At 29.5% G+C, this 15,347-nt stretch overlaps 1 protein-coding gene across 1 annotated transcript; it reads left to right on the top strand.

Moving 5' to 3' along the window:
* The first annotated feature begins 12,187 nt into the window (after positions 1–12,187).
* On the top strand, positions 12,188–14,933 carry LOC122585292 (auxin-responsive protein IAA18-like). Its single transcript, XM_043757413.1, has 4 exons — positions 12,188–12,545; positions 13,894–14,180; positions 14,433–14,562; positions 14,682–14,933. Exons 1-4 carry the CDS (start codon positions 12,379–12,381, stop codon positions 14,758–14,760), a joined length of 663 nt encoding a protein of 220 aa, XP_043613348.1. The 5' UTR covers positions 12,188–12,378; the 3' UTR covers positions 14,761–14,933.
* Positions 14,934–15,347: the final 414 nt, after the last annotated feature.

The raw sequence follows: 15,347 nt of genomic DNA, 5'->3' as shown, positions 1-15,347 counted from the left end.
AGTCGTATCGAATCGACAACTATGACTATTAATACAATTAACATATGATATCGGCGGCTAGTGAAGTTAACTTAAATTGTTATTTATTTAAGTGTAATGATGAATGATGCTTTTGAAGTAATTAAAATTGCCAAAAACCATTAAATTATCAAAACTTCTTAAAAAACCGCTAGAGCTAGTCGAAAACTAGTTGTCATTGTAAGTGTAAGTGGATACAAGACAAGTATCAAGAACATGACGTCGTATTCAATCGTGGTTATATCATGACCCAGGTTTTACCCAAGGTCTTGAGTTCGATCCTTAAGGATGACAAGTCTTGGGGTTTTTTCCTCCGAATACTTGTAACGGCCCATGGCCAACATCTCGTTGTCTAGGGTACGTGCAAAGCTTCACCATTATACAGTGAGGTTTCTCTGATACCGCATACTGACTGAATGTTCGGAAAAAAAATCATGATGATTCTCTTATGATATTACTACGTTATTACATATTTACATGTCTTAAAAGTTAGATAGCCAAAAACGTACGTATTTTGTGGGCCTGTTTAAACCAAAGGTTTGGGCTGATAGTTGCAGATGTTGGGTACCATATTAACCTTCTTAGTTCTTACGTTTTGGGCCTTCCACTCCATGAGTTTATAAGCTGTAAAAGTGTTAATCAATCAATCTTCATCTTCATCTTAATCTTAATATATACTAACACGGTACCCACGTTATGCGGCGGTGGTTGTGGCGGCAACGGTGTGATGGTTGGATGACTGTTGGTGGTGGAGCGGCGGTGAGTTGTGTATATAATTGATGTAAAAAGTTAATGGACATATTTTAAATGATAAAGGACTGACAGTGTAATTTAATCATTAATGTTAAGAGGATAGTGTATATGAAAGTATTTTTTAAGGGGTGTTAAGTGAAAATATTACATATTTTCAACATTACCAAAAATAAAAAGGGCTATTCTTTTTATAATATAGTATAGATAAGACCGTTGAACTAATGACTTATTAACCAATCAAATCGTTCAATTTTATCAAATTGACTCTCGCTTATGTTATCATGTAGATAAACTATGAATTAAAAATCTTAATAATCATTATCCAAATATATTATAATATTAGTATTTATATTAATTTGTAGAAAAAATCTCATTGATTTACACTTTTTTGTTTTTCATCAATAATTTACATTTTTTAGCCCTGAATAATTATTTCATATTTATTTTTAGCCATCAACTTGAGAGAATTTTTTTAAGTTTATAATTATTTAATTAGTAAAAAATTTTCAACATAATCTCTCAACATAACCCTTAGTGTTGCTTTTGGTAAAAGAAAAAAAAATTGTATATAAAATACTTTTTATATCCAACAAATATTCATTGGACCATCAACTTGTTCTACTCGGGGGATATGTAAGACATTTGAGATCTGGATGCAGATTAATTCGAATAGTCATATATATTTTATGGGTAATGATTAATCCTCCTAACCAAATGGTCTAATAATTCTTTTAATTATGAGATGATGACATGTGAAAAATCAGGGGGCAAAATTAGGAAAGAGAATTAGTGGATACCACATGTCACCTTCTTAATGTATTAGGAGGATTATTAGGCTATTTGGTTAGGAAGATTTATCATTTTCCATATTCCATTTATACCTGATCCATTAATATCCTTTATTATTTGAGGGTGCATTCTTGAGTTTTATTTTTATGGGATAAGAAAGGGAAGGGGAGGAAAATTTATGTTTTTGTATTCTTAAGTTTTTTTATTAAAAGAAATGAAAGTGATGAAAAAGAAAAAGTTGAAGGTTTTGGACCTAAAAACTTTCTCTCCATATTTGGTAAGATTTGGAAGGATAAGTTGTAAATTTATCAATATGGGTTTAGTACCTTGGGGTGTAAGTAACTTTTACACTTTTTCTAATGTGTGAATGTAACTTTCATTTGGTTCATTGTATGTAACTAACTCGCTAAATTTGAACGATTGATGTAAAAGTGTATACGTGGCACACCATATGAGCTGCCACGTAGAAGTTTTTGATTGGTCAACGTAAAAATTTTACATTAATCGTTCAAATTTAGCGGGTTAGTTACATACAATGAACTAAATGAAAGTTACATTCACACAATAAAAAAAATATAAAATTTACTTACACTTCTAGATACTTAACCCTATCAATATACCTTCAAACCTTTATATGAATTATAATAACTATGAGGCTATAAATGTAAAATTACATATTTTTATCTTTTCTTATCCTTGTCTTTTAACTCAAAAATGCATTTAAATCCTTTTATTCCATTTATTTTCTTTTAAATGATAAAACTCAAGAATACATTTTATAAATATAATTTTTTATTCTTTATTCTCCTGTCCAATTTTTCTCCTTTCTTTTCCTTTAAAAAAACTCGAGAATACAGTGTTAGACGAGCAAATAAATCTAGCTTAATTGGCAGATGCATCTTTAGGTTTTTTCTATAGGTCTTGATGAGTTTGACTCTTAGGATCGACAAGTCTGTGGTTTTTTCCCGAATCACCTGTAACGGCTTATGGTTTACATCTCGTAGTCAAGAGTACGTGTAGGGCTTTACTATAATACGGTGAGGTGTTCTCTGATTTCAAATACCGACTAACTGTTAAAAAAAAAAAAATTCCTTTCATACGAAGGGATATGCTATATAAATATTATTATATCAAAGGTTAAATGATGTCAAGTTCATGTTGAAAAAAGTTGCACAAGTTCAATTGTAGTATGATTGCACTTTAGCCTTTAAGAGGGAAGTAGGGTTGAATCATTATATACGAAAGTTCATGATAAAGTTCATGCTTGTCCTTTAAAATCATACCATTTGGAAGATATATACTACTTAATACTTATAAGGTGGGGAATGCAAAGCCACCAGTAACCATATACCCATCCAAAAGTAATATATTTAACACTTCTTTTTTCATTTTAATTGAACTTTTAAATCTATTATTTATTAGTAGATCGACTTTGATGATAAACGAGAGAAATATTAGAATTAGAAAAACTTAAACGCTTTACCAAAGAGAGCCAGTGAAAGGTGATCGAGCATTGCAAGTTCGCAACAAGCGAAGGGATGCTAAATAACTTTTAATATAAAAACCAACATGTAGAATTTTCAGCCCTCTCACCTAAATAAATAAAATTATGTCTTTATGATTTATCAGAAGCTTTTACGTATTTACCAATTTATTTTTTATATGGCAATTGTAATGGAAAAGAGATAGAGAGCTAATAAAGTTTTGGTATATTCAAAAGTGTAAGAGAGTTTAATCAATATAAAAGATGAAGAGATCGATTATAGGCTCCACCATTAAAATTTAAAAAAGCACGGGGATTTGATGGTTCAATTTACAACTATCACAAGTCCATAACATAAACAACGATATCATAAGAAGGTAATGTGTAAATCTCTATGTAAACACTCATAAAGTTGAAAATTAAATGTTTTGATAAACAAAGCTTTAAACGTTGTAATTAAGATAAATTAAATAATTATATATTTACCATAAGATTTAGAATATAAGTTTTTGATTTATAAAATATAAATCTTTTATACATATGAAATGCAATCTGAAGGGCTGCATTTAGTTTTTTTTTTTATTTCTTATATATACCTTTTAAAGTTTTAAATGTGCAGAAATGATAATATAGTTTTATTCACAAATAAGAATATGTTTATTTTTGTTTGTTTGCTTAAACTTAAACAGACGAATACAGAACAAAATTCAGTTGGTCAATTATATATGTTCGTTCATTCATCCGGATTAAAGTTAAACGAAGACAAAGAACTTATGTTTGTCTCTTTTTGATCTGTTTACAAGCCTAGTGGTATGTTTAGTATGCTTTCTTTTAATTGCGGTAGTTTATATATAGTGAAAAAAATAAGTGGGTGTTTGATTAGGATAATGTAAATCTTAAGGTTGATATTGGGTAAAGAGATGCCCAATAATTGGAAGTATTGATCCTCAACTATCATTAGCTTAAAATCGAAAAGGTATTCATTTATTTTCTATAATTATATGGATATATAGCCCTATAGGAACAAACCCAGAGCCGGCCCTGCTACCGGGCGAAGAGGGCGACAGCCCGGAGCAACAAAAAAAAAACAAAAGAATTATGGGCATCAAAAATTATATCGAAGTTATATTATGCTAGGTTAATTAAGCATCAAAACTTTTCATATAAGATCCATTTAGACATGATAAAAAGATGTTGCTAAAAAAAGGTCTCGGAGCTTTAATGACGGAAATTGTTGCAGGTCAGGGTGTTAGTTCGAGGAAGACAAAGGCAAATATGATGCCTTCTTTCTTTAAATTTTCACTTACAATCCTATATTATTTAGTTTGTTAAACTTAACCCTTCACATTTAAAAGCTTTTCCATTTTAACCTTATATGTTTTAATATGTTTTTAGAATAACATAATATTTTGTCTATCTATGTTTTATAAACCATACACCACGTGTCCTGAAGTTTAAAAATTTAAAACAATCAAATTTTTCTTAAAATAAATTATATTTGAATATTCATTAATCATAAAATAAAATGAAAACAACATTTTTAAACACAATCTAAATATAACAATGAAACACAAATAAAATTTCCAGTGCTCTATAAATTCATATCAAGATTTTATTTAACAAAAATATTCACATTCTAAAACATACTACATAGTTATTAAGACATATATGTATTTTTTTACCCTTAAAATTATGTAAAACTCCGTTTATAAGTTTTTGTCAAATAAAAAACCAATAACAAATTAAGAATATGATGTATAAGTGTGTTATTTTAAAGTTTAAAATTTTGTAAGATAATAATATACCAACTTAATATAGAGTAACATGTTTGCCATTATAAACTTTGGTAGAATCATTGATCCATCTGGTATGGACATAATTTGCTTATCTCGTCCTGAGCATTAGATAACTCAGGACCGGCACTGAACAAACCACATTTGATCAATACTACTAGTTCTATGTCCACGTTTGTAAAAACTTATAAGTATTTTATCGTATTATATTTTCTGTTGAAATTCTTCGATCAATTCATCCATCACAAACAATTATACTTCAACTAAAATATATATAATAGCAAGATCTTATGCAATATGATACAACTAATGTATTCATATTTTTCTTTAGTTTTGAGCATGGAGGGTACTTGAGTGCCAAAAAGAATGAAAGTGGGTCTTGGTGATGTGGTGTAGTGTGATGAGGACTTTGGGGTGATTTGATATGCAAAAAATGAGTTCAATGAACCTCCTAATTACTCCCTTTGACACTATAAATTGAAACAAAAAGGGGACTAGATAGATGGCTATCAACTTACACAAAAGTAGCCATCCTTCCCACCCACTCATCAAAGCCACTTTCACAGCATGCTTAATTATTCAGAGAAAACTATATATATTGCTCATCTAATACACTCCTATATACAATCGTATCTGGCGTACCCATATGAAGACCAGGACATGCACTTGCCTACCCTGTTGGGATAAAAATAGTCTGTGTTAAAATATTTTTTTGAATAATATTTAATAAAATTACTAAAAATACATATATCCTTAATAAAATTGGTGCTTATGTAGTTAACTAGTTTTGTATGAGCATATTTTTTTTACTTCGAGTTTACAAGTAAATTAAATAAAGAGAAAGCCCATTTAGTTTTCTTTTGTAAGTTAGGCCCATAATATTTTAGCTTTCCATGATTCCATCTATCCATCTTTACTTTCAACTTTCTTAAGAAGTTTACACGTAACAAAAAAAAATCACTAATCACTCGTATAATGATGCCAACGAAATTTTTTAGTTTTAAAAAATATATCATCAATTACATTCGATTCCACTGAAAGTTTTAGAAAAAGTTGTTTAAACAAAACGAAAAAAACAAAACAAAACATGAAGATTCGGGCTTTATGGAAGCTCATAATGAACTCCAAACTAACTAAGCTAACAACTTAACTTTATTAAATTTTAGAGAGTTTAAATATCTATATTTATACTTTATTAATAAACAAATAACCCTTTCTTCTTTTTAACTCTCTACCTTTAAAATACATAAAGTACCCTTAATTTTCAATACATTTCAAACTCACACACTAAATCTACCCAATATATCCCTAAAATATTCTACACCAAAATTTATCAAAACTATCTATCTTTTTTATTCATTATTTTAAATATTTCCACCTAATATCTTTATAAAATTCTTAATAATGTTATTTAAAATAAATACATATCTTAATTAACCATAAAATAACTACACTATCATTTACATCAATTATTTTTAGATTAATAATCACATCGTTACCACCACTGCTACTAGCACCACCCATTGTCGCATTGCGCGGGTACCCATCTCGTTTAAATTCAATGTAAACATAGTTCACACTCAATTAACTTAGTAAAGTTTATTACAAATTTGCAATTTACCTTAGTTATGAAAAATAAAATAGAAAAGATATAAATTTTTTTTGTCGGTTGTTATTCTCTCCCGTTATCTAAACATCACATATACGGCGCCATGTATATGGCTCTACTTGGTGTATAGGCAGTATAGCCGTATAGGTCATGTTGGGAAAGCATTGTCTATCCAATCCTACAAGTCATGTACAATACATGGTATATAGATAGTACGAGTATTTTTCTAACAAAATGTGGGTGTGTATAGCCTCTCACCCATGTATTTTAATGGTTTGTAATATAAGTTTGAGGAATTAATTTAAAGAAATTGATGTGTGAAATCTAGCTTTAAAATTTATAAAACATGAATCACTGGAAAACTAACTACAACACACTCACGGGCAGTGTACCTGTTCGTATGCAGTATAGTAACTGGCAAATCCGAGATCGTTCACAAGGACTTTTTGTAAGCAATAGTCTTAAGAAATGTGATTCAAGAGAAAAGGGGGGTTTTGTGGCCGAATTACCACGTTGCAAAAGTTAGTGAAATTTGTTAGTAATCCCGAAGGATTAATCGCAATAGAGAGTTTTGATTTAAAACAATAATTTAAAGGTCACTCATCTTGATTTCGCTCGACAACATGTTAAGATTGCACATTTGATGAAGTTCAAATTCAATTTAGTTGATTAAATAACCGAGACTCAAATTGATCGCCAACCCCGTACCCGTCAAGTTAACAAATTCATTTGACTCTCTTGTTTAAACTAGTTCCATTATTAAGACCGGTACCCCGAGACGCCTTTTTATAACTTTACTAATTCAACAATGGTTTTGGTCATTTTAGATAACAATTGTGTCTATTGATTGTACCCAACCATTAACCTGTTAATTTTTATTAATTATTAATTACCTTCTACCGTACCCGTCATAGAACCAATCGTTTCTAACCAAGCGATCAAAATAACTTCTACCCAACCCGAGTTACCACTAAGACTTTTCAAAAATTATCCGTAATCAATAATTAAATAACAAAGAATTAATAAACTAAGATCACGACACAACGTTAAATTAAATCAACTTGAATTATAAAAATAGTGCAATCTTTACATATTGTCTTACTCCATCAAGATGAATGAGAAGGCAATTAGCCACTCATATTGAAATACGAATAACAAATCAAATAGAGAGAATTCATTGTTACCGAATACAAAGATTTGAACAGAAATAACAAGAATAATCCAATCGTGCTAGAAATCCTTAAAGATGGTTCAATAGATGAAAAATCTGGAAAAAGGTCTCCACGAACGGCTGGAATGCAAAAGTTAAGGTTTTGGAATGATTAAGCAAGCTATTTATAAGTTTCCAAAAATCTGCCCAGATTCGGACCTAGTTGCGGGGCAACGAGGTCCAGCTTCGCGTTGACTTGTTGACGTCCAATGATTTAAAGCTGAAAGTGTTGCGGGGCAACTCCATAAGTTGCGGGGCAACGATTCTCCTCTGTTTTCCTATTGCGGGGCAACTACAAGTTGCGGGGCAACTCCCCACTTTCCAGCTTTGACTTTCATTGACTTTCTGCTATCTTCATCCAAACGCTTCAGGAATCATCCGTTAGCACTTATTTCACCTCAATAATGTCGTTTTCTCCATATTTACGCTTAAACACCTGTCAGTAGCCTGAAACACTAACAAATACCATAAACGCACCAAATGTATACAAAAACGACTTATAAACCATGCTAAAACAACTATATTCATTGTGGGAAATGGGTCTAAAATACGACATATCAGAAATTCATATCTATATTTTGTCTTTCCAATAAAAGAAAATTGATTAGTAATACTTGAAATTTATTCATGCTCAATACAAATCATTCTGACTATTCTATACTCGATTAATTAGTTATGCCTTATAAAGTAAAACCTTAAAAAATATTTCTTACTAAAGATCATATACTATAATGATTCGGATTTAATATCTTAATCTTAATATATACTATAAGACAATCGTTCAATTTCATCAAATTGACTTTCATTTATGTCATCATTTAGATTAACTATAATTTAAAAATCATAATAATCATTATCCAATTATATTATTATATTAGTTTTTATATTAAATTATAGAAAAAGTTTCATTAATTTACAAAAAAAATTTCCATCAATAACTACAATTTTTAGCCCTACATACTTGATTTATATATATTTTGTCATCAAATTGAGAGGATTTTTTAAACTTTTTTTAAAAAAAAGTTACAAAAATATTTATATTTAATTTTTGAAAGTTACAATTGTCACTCAAATCGAAAGTCTAAATTGTTATCAAAAAATATGAAAACAATCCTAATTGTTATCTAATTATCATAGGACAGCTGTTTGAAAATAAATTTATTCGTGTTACGGATCCGCATCATGATTAAATAAATATAATTAAATGTTAAGTACATGATCACAAGTATGTTTATACATTTTTTTTTATTTTTCATCAATAATTTACATTTTTTAGCCCTGAATACTTCATTTATATTTATTTTTAGCCATCAAATTGAGGTGATTTTTTAAAAAGTTACAAAAGTATTTATATTTAACTTTTTAAAGTTACAATTGTCACTTAAATCAAGAGTCCTAATTGTTATCAAAGAATATGATAACAATCCTAATTGTTATCTAATTATTTTAGGACATGTGTTTGAAAATAAATCTATTTGTATTATGGGTCCGCATCATGATCAAATATATATACTTGAATGTCAAGTACACGATCACAAGTATTTTATACTTTAATTCTTAATTATCTTTCATAATAATATCACATTATGAGTACAACTGGTTTCAAAAAATTCTATATTAGAAAAATTATTGTAGCATGTGCCTTGTATAATGATTAATAATGACAGTTACGAACCTTTGATTATTGTTCTACAACTTGCAAAGTCTAATACTTAGAACTGTATATCTTCAAAATTATAAGCTTTTGTGGATTAAATAATGATGAAGCTCTAATATTAATATTATCGTAAACTCTGTGTCTAATGTTAGACACGGATCTAAAATTTAGTAATCAACCATAAATAAGTGTCACCTCCATGGTGAAAAATAATGGAATAGGAGGATGACCAATGATTTGATGAAGAAGCAAGAAGGATGGACATCTATGATTCTATGTGGCCAACATTAACGCTATTCATTCTTGTCATGAAATTAAGATCAAATTTGCTATTAATTCTCGTCAATTCATGTAGTTGCATATATACTTGGTACGAGGATCGGAACTGCTCATTTAGATGGCCTTCATGGGAATCACCACTATACCCACCACACAAACTCACTATTATATTTAACTACATTAACCACACCGTCGATTTTATTTTACAGCTTCCAAATAATCTGTATACTATATCTTTGGTAGGGGTGAGGTTATCTCAATCTTCCCCATACATCATCAAAGACGGTATTAAAACCTAAAAATCTGTAAAAAATATATTAAGAATTACTTTTATTTGTTAATCGTGTGATTGAAGAAGAAATTGGATATCTCTAGATCCACAATTGTACTTTTTAGCACACCTATATTACAGTTTTTTTGATATAAAGTATGGATCCCAATCCCCAGACGTGTTTCCCAACTTCCCATCAATAACAGAAGCTGTCCTCTTCAAATAATATACGGATTATTTGAAAGCCGTGAAATTGAATTTGATACATAGCAAAAAAGTGTTTGATTGCTTATAGTAAATATACAATTAATGATTTAATTTGTTTACTCATAATGTACGTAGATAAAATAATTATATCTTTATCACAAAATTCGGTAGATGAACTTTTAATGATATGGATGCTCACGACGGTCTCTAGAGTTGTAGTTAACATATTTTTAAAAAATAATAACTGATGAACTTAACGCTACTAAACTTGAATTTATCAATAATAATTTTAATCTAATATACTTGTTATTTTAAAATGAATAATGAAAACATAATTGTTAAGACTAGATCAACTGGCTGTCTGGATTTAACTCCGCTTTATCCAAGACGCAAGTTAGACTCTCCGGAGTAACGCGTTCTATTGTTTTCCTTTGAATCTTGTAACGGTCCATCATCGATATCTCTATGTTCAAGGCTATGATGTATTTTGAGGCCTAAAATAGAGCTGCTAAAGGGTGTCTCGCCAAAATGAGCATAACTTGAATTACAGAGTTCCGTTTTCAACGTATGACTTGTCGAAGCGACTGTTGGAAAGAGGATCACGTTTTTACAAACTGCCCACTGCAGTTTGGGTCAATCTCCGGGCCCAAAAACACCATATTCTACTAGTTATTAGTTTTTTATATACTTTTTCGGGTTTTTTGGATTTTTTTATATCATTACTTTCACCCCATATTGTTTTTTAAAACCTATTTAAATTTTGTACTATTTTATAAAAACCAAGTTTCTGCTTATACACAAATTTGTGTCAGTGAAAAAAATCTTTAATTTCGGTTTTTTTAATTAACAGATATTAGAAAATTGTTTTTGATTTTTTTTTTTTTAAATCAACTGGTCCAATTATTTATCAAAGTTTCTGTCTGATTATCTTAATAAATAGCTAGGCGATTTATAGTAGCATACTAGATTTTAGACTCGTGTCCAACACTGGACACGGGATTTACGATATTAACAATATTAGATCTTTATACATTTAAGTCGTAAAAGCTTACAAATTTAAAAAAACACGGTTTTAAGTGTTATATTTTGCAAGTTATAGTACAATAATCATAGGTTCCTCACTGTCATTATTAGCCTAGACATATTGATGGAATTGTTTGCCGTAGTCATTCCACAAGGCACATGCTATATATAATAATTTCTCCATTATAATATATTTTCAAACAGATGTACTCATAATGTGATATTATTAGGAAAAATAATTAAGAATTAAAATATAAATATATGTATTTAATCATGATGCGCGTTCATAATACGCATATGTTTATTTTCAATCACTTGTTTTATGATAATATGATAACAATTATGATTGTTTTTATATTTTTTGATAACAATTAGGACTCTTCTAATATTTGTTAATAAGTCATTAGGTTTTCAAACAAATTTTTGTAGAAAATATTTCATATGTTCAATTTTTTTAATTTAATTAAATGATTGTAAATTTTAAAAAACTCTCTCAAGTTGATGGCTAAAAATAAATATAAATTAAGTATTCAGGGCTAAAAAGTGTAAATTATTGATGGAAAACAAAAAAGTGTAAATTAATAGGACTTTTTCTACAAACTAATATAAATATTAATATAATAATATATTTGGATAATGATTATTAGGATTTTTAATTTGTAGTTTATCTAAATGATGACATCATCAAAAGTCAATTTGATGAAATCGAACAATGTGATTGGTTAATTAGTCATTAGTTCAACTGTCTTATAGAGGGTGTTTGGGAATACTTTTTTAATTGATTATCTGATTATTACGTTCGTAAAACGCAGATAATCTGAAAAAGTGTTTGTGTAAAAAAGTGATTATCTGCTATGAAAACGTAGTTTTAAAAAAGCATGTACCTACCTGCTTTTTCAAAACGCAGTTTTAAAAACGCATAACTTATTTTGAAAATGCAAAATCTGTTTTGCAATCTCAATAACAAACACCCCATAGTATATATATTAAAATTAAGATTATCTCTCCAAACACTATCAAACGGAAGTCTCCTTTATGCTTCCTTTAAAAGCATGATATGCATCTTCTTGCTTTTCCACAAAAGCAAATAAATATCTCATGTGATGCTATTCTTTTTCCTTGCAATTAGTATTACCTTATAAATTATCTTCAACATCTTTTTACGTGTGTATTAGAGGTCTATCCTATTAAGCTCGTATATATCTTTAGTTAATCTAAGGTATCGCTTTCGTTTCTCAGAAGTCGACTTCGATATTATTTCGGGACGCTTTATTTGGAAAGCACAAATGGATGGATACCCTGAAAAGAACAAGGTGATGACAATAGAAGCTTATGAGGAAACAAGGCTAGAACTAAGGCTATGTCCTCCAGGGGATGATCAGGACTTTTATTCCATTAGCACAACTAATGGCACCAATTTTCCACCAAAGACACTCAAAGGCTCACATAAAAGGTATTTTATGCGTTTACTTTATAATTCACATATATGATTATAACATCAATAAATATATATTATGTATGATCTAAATAATTATGTGACACAACAAATTAAAAGCATGTTTATATGTATGCTCTATATGATTAGTCATTTTGATCAGTCAGAGTGTTAAATGAAAACGTGCATATAGTGATAACAAGTATTAAATGTTCAATTTTCTCAAACTTATGCAGCCACGTGTCAAATTGTATCACGTGTCAGATTTTAAATAATACGGAGTAAATTCGAACTAAATTAATTTGTTGTCTAACTAGAGTGGTGCCCGCGCGTTGCAGAGACAACGTTCTATAACGCTTTAGACACCGTAACGGTTTATAGCTTTTAGTTTACTTTCATGAGATGTGTCAATGCAGGATTTAACCGTATATATCATTCTAAAAATACAACAACAACAGGATCCAATCCCTGCGCAGAGTATGGGGGAGGTAAGCTATAGAAAGTCTTACCTCTACACAAAGGTAGAGAGACTGCTTCCATAGGGACCTCCGGCCACAAAGGAGTGCAAGACGGAAAATGAGAAATGTTTAAAAAATCATTATATCATTCTAAAAATAAGTCGCGTATTAGGTGCAAAAAATAATTAAGTGCAAACACTAACCATGAAAATAACCACTTACAATTGTAGGGGAAAAGATCAAGGCAATTAAAAAAAATAGTCAAAGATTAAAATTTAATACGAATATACAAAGGACATAATTGGTTCGTAATTTCGTGAGTTATAAAAATGGTAATTATTGTTTAAACATTTTGTAATATATTCTATGACAATTAAGATGCTTTTTCTTATCCGTAGCAATACTTTCGACAATAATTTTAGAGTTAATGGGGATTTTATAACAATAGGGGTTTTAGGTAATTGTGATGTTTTTTTATTAAGGGTAATTTCAGAATTTTAGGGATAAGGTGTGTGGAGGTAGTTTAAATGTAGAAGGTATATTAGGTAATTCAAAGATAGAGAGATTGTTTGTTTATATAAATAGTATGGATATGGATAGATACAGGTGAACTCTTGGTCTAGTGATTTTAAGGGAAGTCAAGAGCTTTGTCTCTATGAATGTCCCGTGATCAAACCAAGCATTAACGTTTAATTACTAATTTAGTAATAACTAATTAGTAACTACTAATTAACAAGTAACATTATATTTGTTGCTAGAAAAAACTAAACCGGTTTGAGCATTCAATTTGGAATTATTATCATTTTAACTGTTTCTAATAAAAAAAACTTTAATTTTTTTTGTATCATTTTAGTATCGCGAAACTTTGGTTGTTAATCTATAATAAATGAACGAATTGAATTGTGTAGGGGTGCACAACCTGCAGTGGTGGTGGGGTGGCCACCAGTGAGAACATCAAGGAAAAACATCAGGACAACATCTAGCAACTCCAACAAGGCGGAGTCGTCTTTGCCAGAAAAGGTTCCAACATATGGAAGTTGTCGCAAGAAAACCATTTCCGACGATGACAGAAGTTTGTATGTGAAAATTAATATGGATGGAGTTGCCATTGGAAGAAAGGTTGATTTGAAAGCATATGATGATTATCAGATGCTCTCATTAGCTGTAGATGAACTTTTTAAAGGACTTTTGACAGGTAAGATAACATTAGTAAAAGAATTAATTAATGGCATGTTATTAGAAAGATTTATAATCAAGATAACAATAGTAAATAAATAGGCACACACATATACATGAAATTTTTGTTGGTTAAACCGTTAAGGGGTCCATTTTGATCTTTCAGATATTTTTCAGTGTTGACAATGCCCCTTAAAAGTCATGACGTTACATTTCACTAGTATTATTCACTTCCTCTTATTGCTCTTGCTTCTTTTATTTCTTAAACTAGCTCAAGGAGACACTACTTCTTCTGGCACAACAAACGAGACGATGGGACTATTGGATGGGAGCGGAGAGTACACTCTAGTTTACGAGGATAATGAAGGAGATAGAATTCTTGTTGGAGACGTCCCTTGGGAGTAAGCATCTCGTATCATTGTGAATTGGTTTTATTTGTGTTAATTCTGAAATAATGACTTTCGATCAACATAAAATTTGGATTACTGATTTGATCATTAATTGTGTGTTTTTTATGTAGCATGTTTATATCTTCAGCAAAAAGGCTTCGTGTGCTGAAAACTTCAGAGTTGTCTGTTATTCGTCATCGGAATAATTGATCACAAGTCATGGCAAATGGCGATCGATCAAGTTTTTAAGCATCTCGCTTTTGTTAATTAGATCAGAATTGAAGGTTTTTCAAAGAATGGGTACGTTATATATATTGTAAAAGTTGTTGAAAAATTAATGAAATAAAATAGGGCTTGGAAGTGTTTGATTTGTGCTTTTGTGATATTGAATTTAGTCTTCATCGTTAATATAAGCTTTGTACAACGACCAAGCAGGCAAAAACTTTAAAAAAAGTACTACTTTTAAACCTATATTTTTTTTAATTGTATAATTTATTTTAAATTAATTAAATAAAGTTTTAATAAAATTAAATGATAATATCAACAAAAATCAAATTGATTAAATCGAGAGTTATGATTGGGTAATAAGTTATTAGATTAGTTGTCTTTTAGTATATACTAGATTTTATACCTGTGTTAAATACACAGGTTTTACAATTATCAATATAAGAATTAGTAATGGAACAAAAAAAATATTTATACGTTAAATGTAAAAATATAATTTAAAAAAAAAAGTTGAGATATTCAAATGCAAATAATGAATGCTAAATCATATTAAGGCTGGATAAACTCTTTCA

Source organism: Erigeron canadensis, chromosome 1 (genome assembly GCF_010389155.1).
Source record: "Erigeron canadensis isolate Cc75 chromosome 1, C_canadensis_v1, whole genome shotgun sequence".
NCBI lineage: Eukaryota > Viridiplantae > Streptophyta > Magnoliopsida > Asterales > Asteraceae > Erigeron > Erigeron canadensis.
This window is presented reverse-complemented; position numbering and strand designations above follow the sequence as displayed.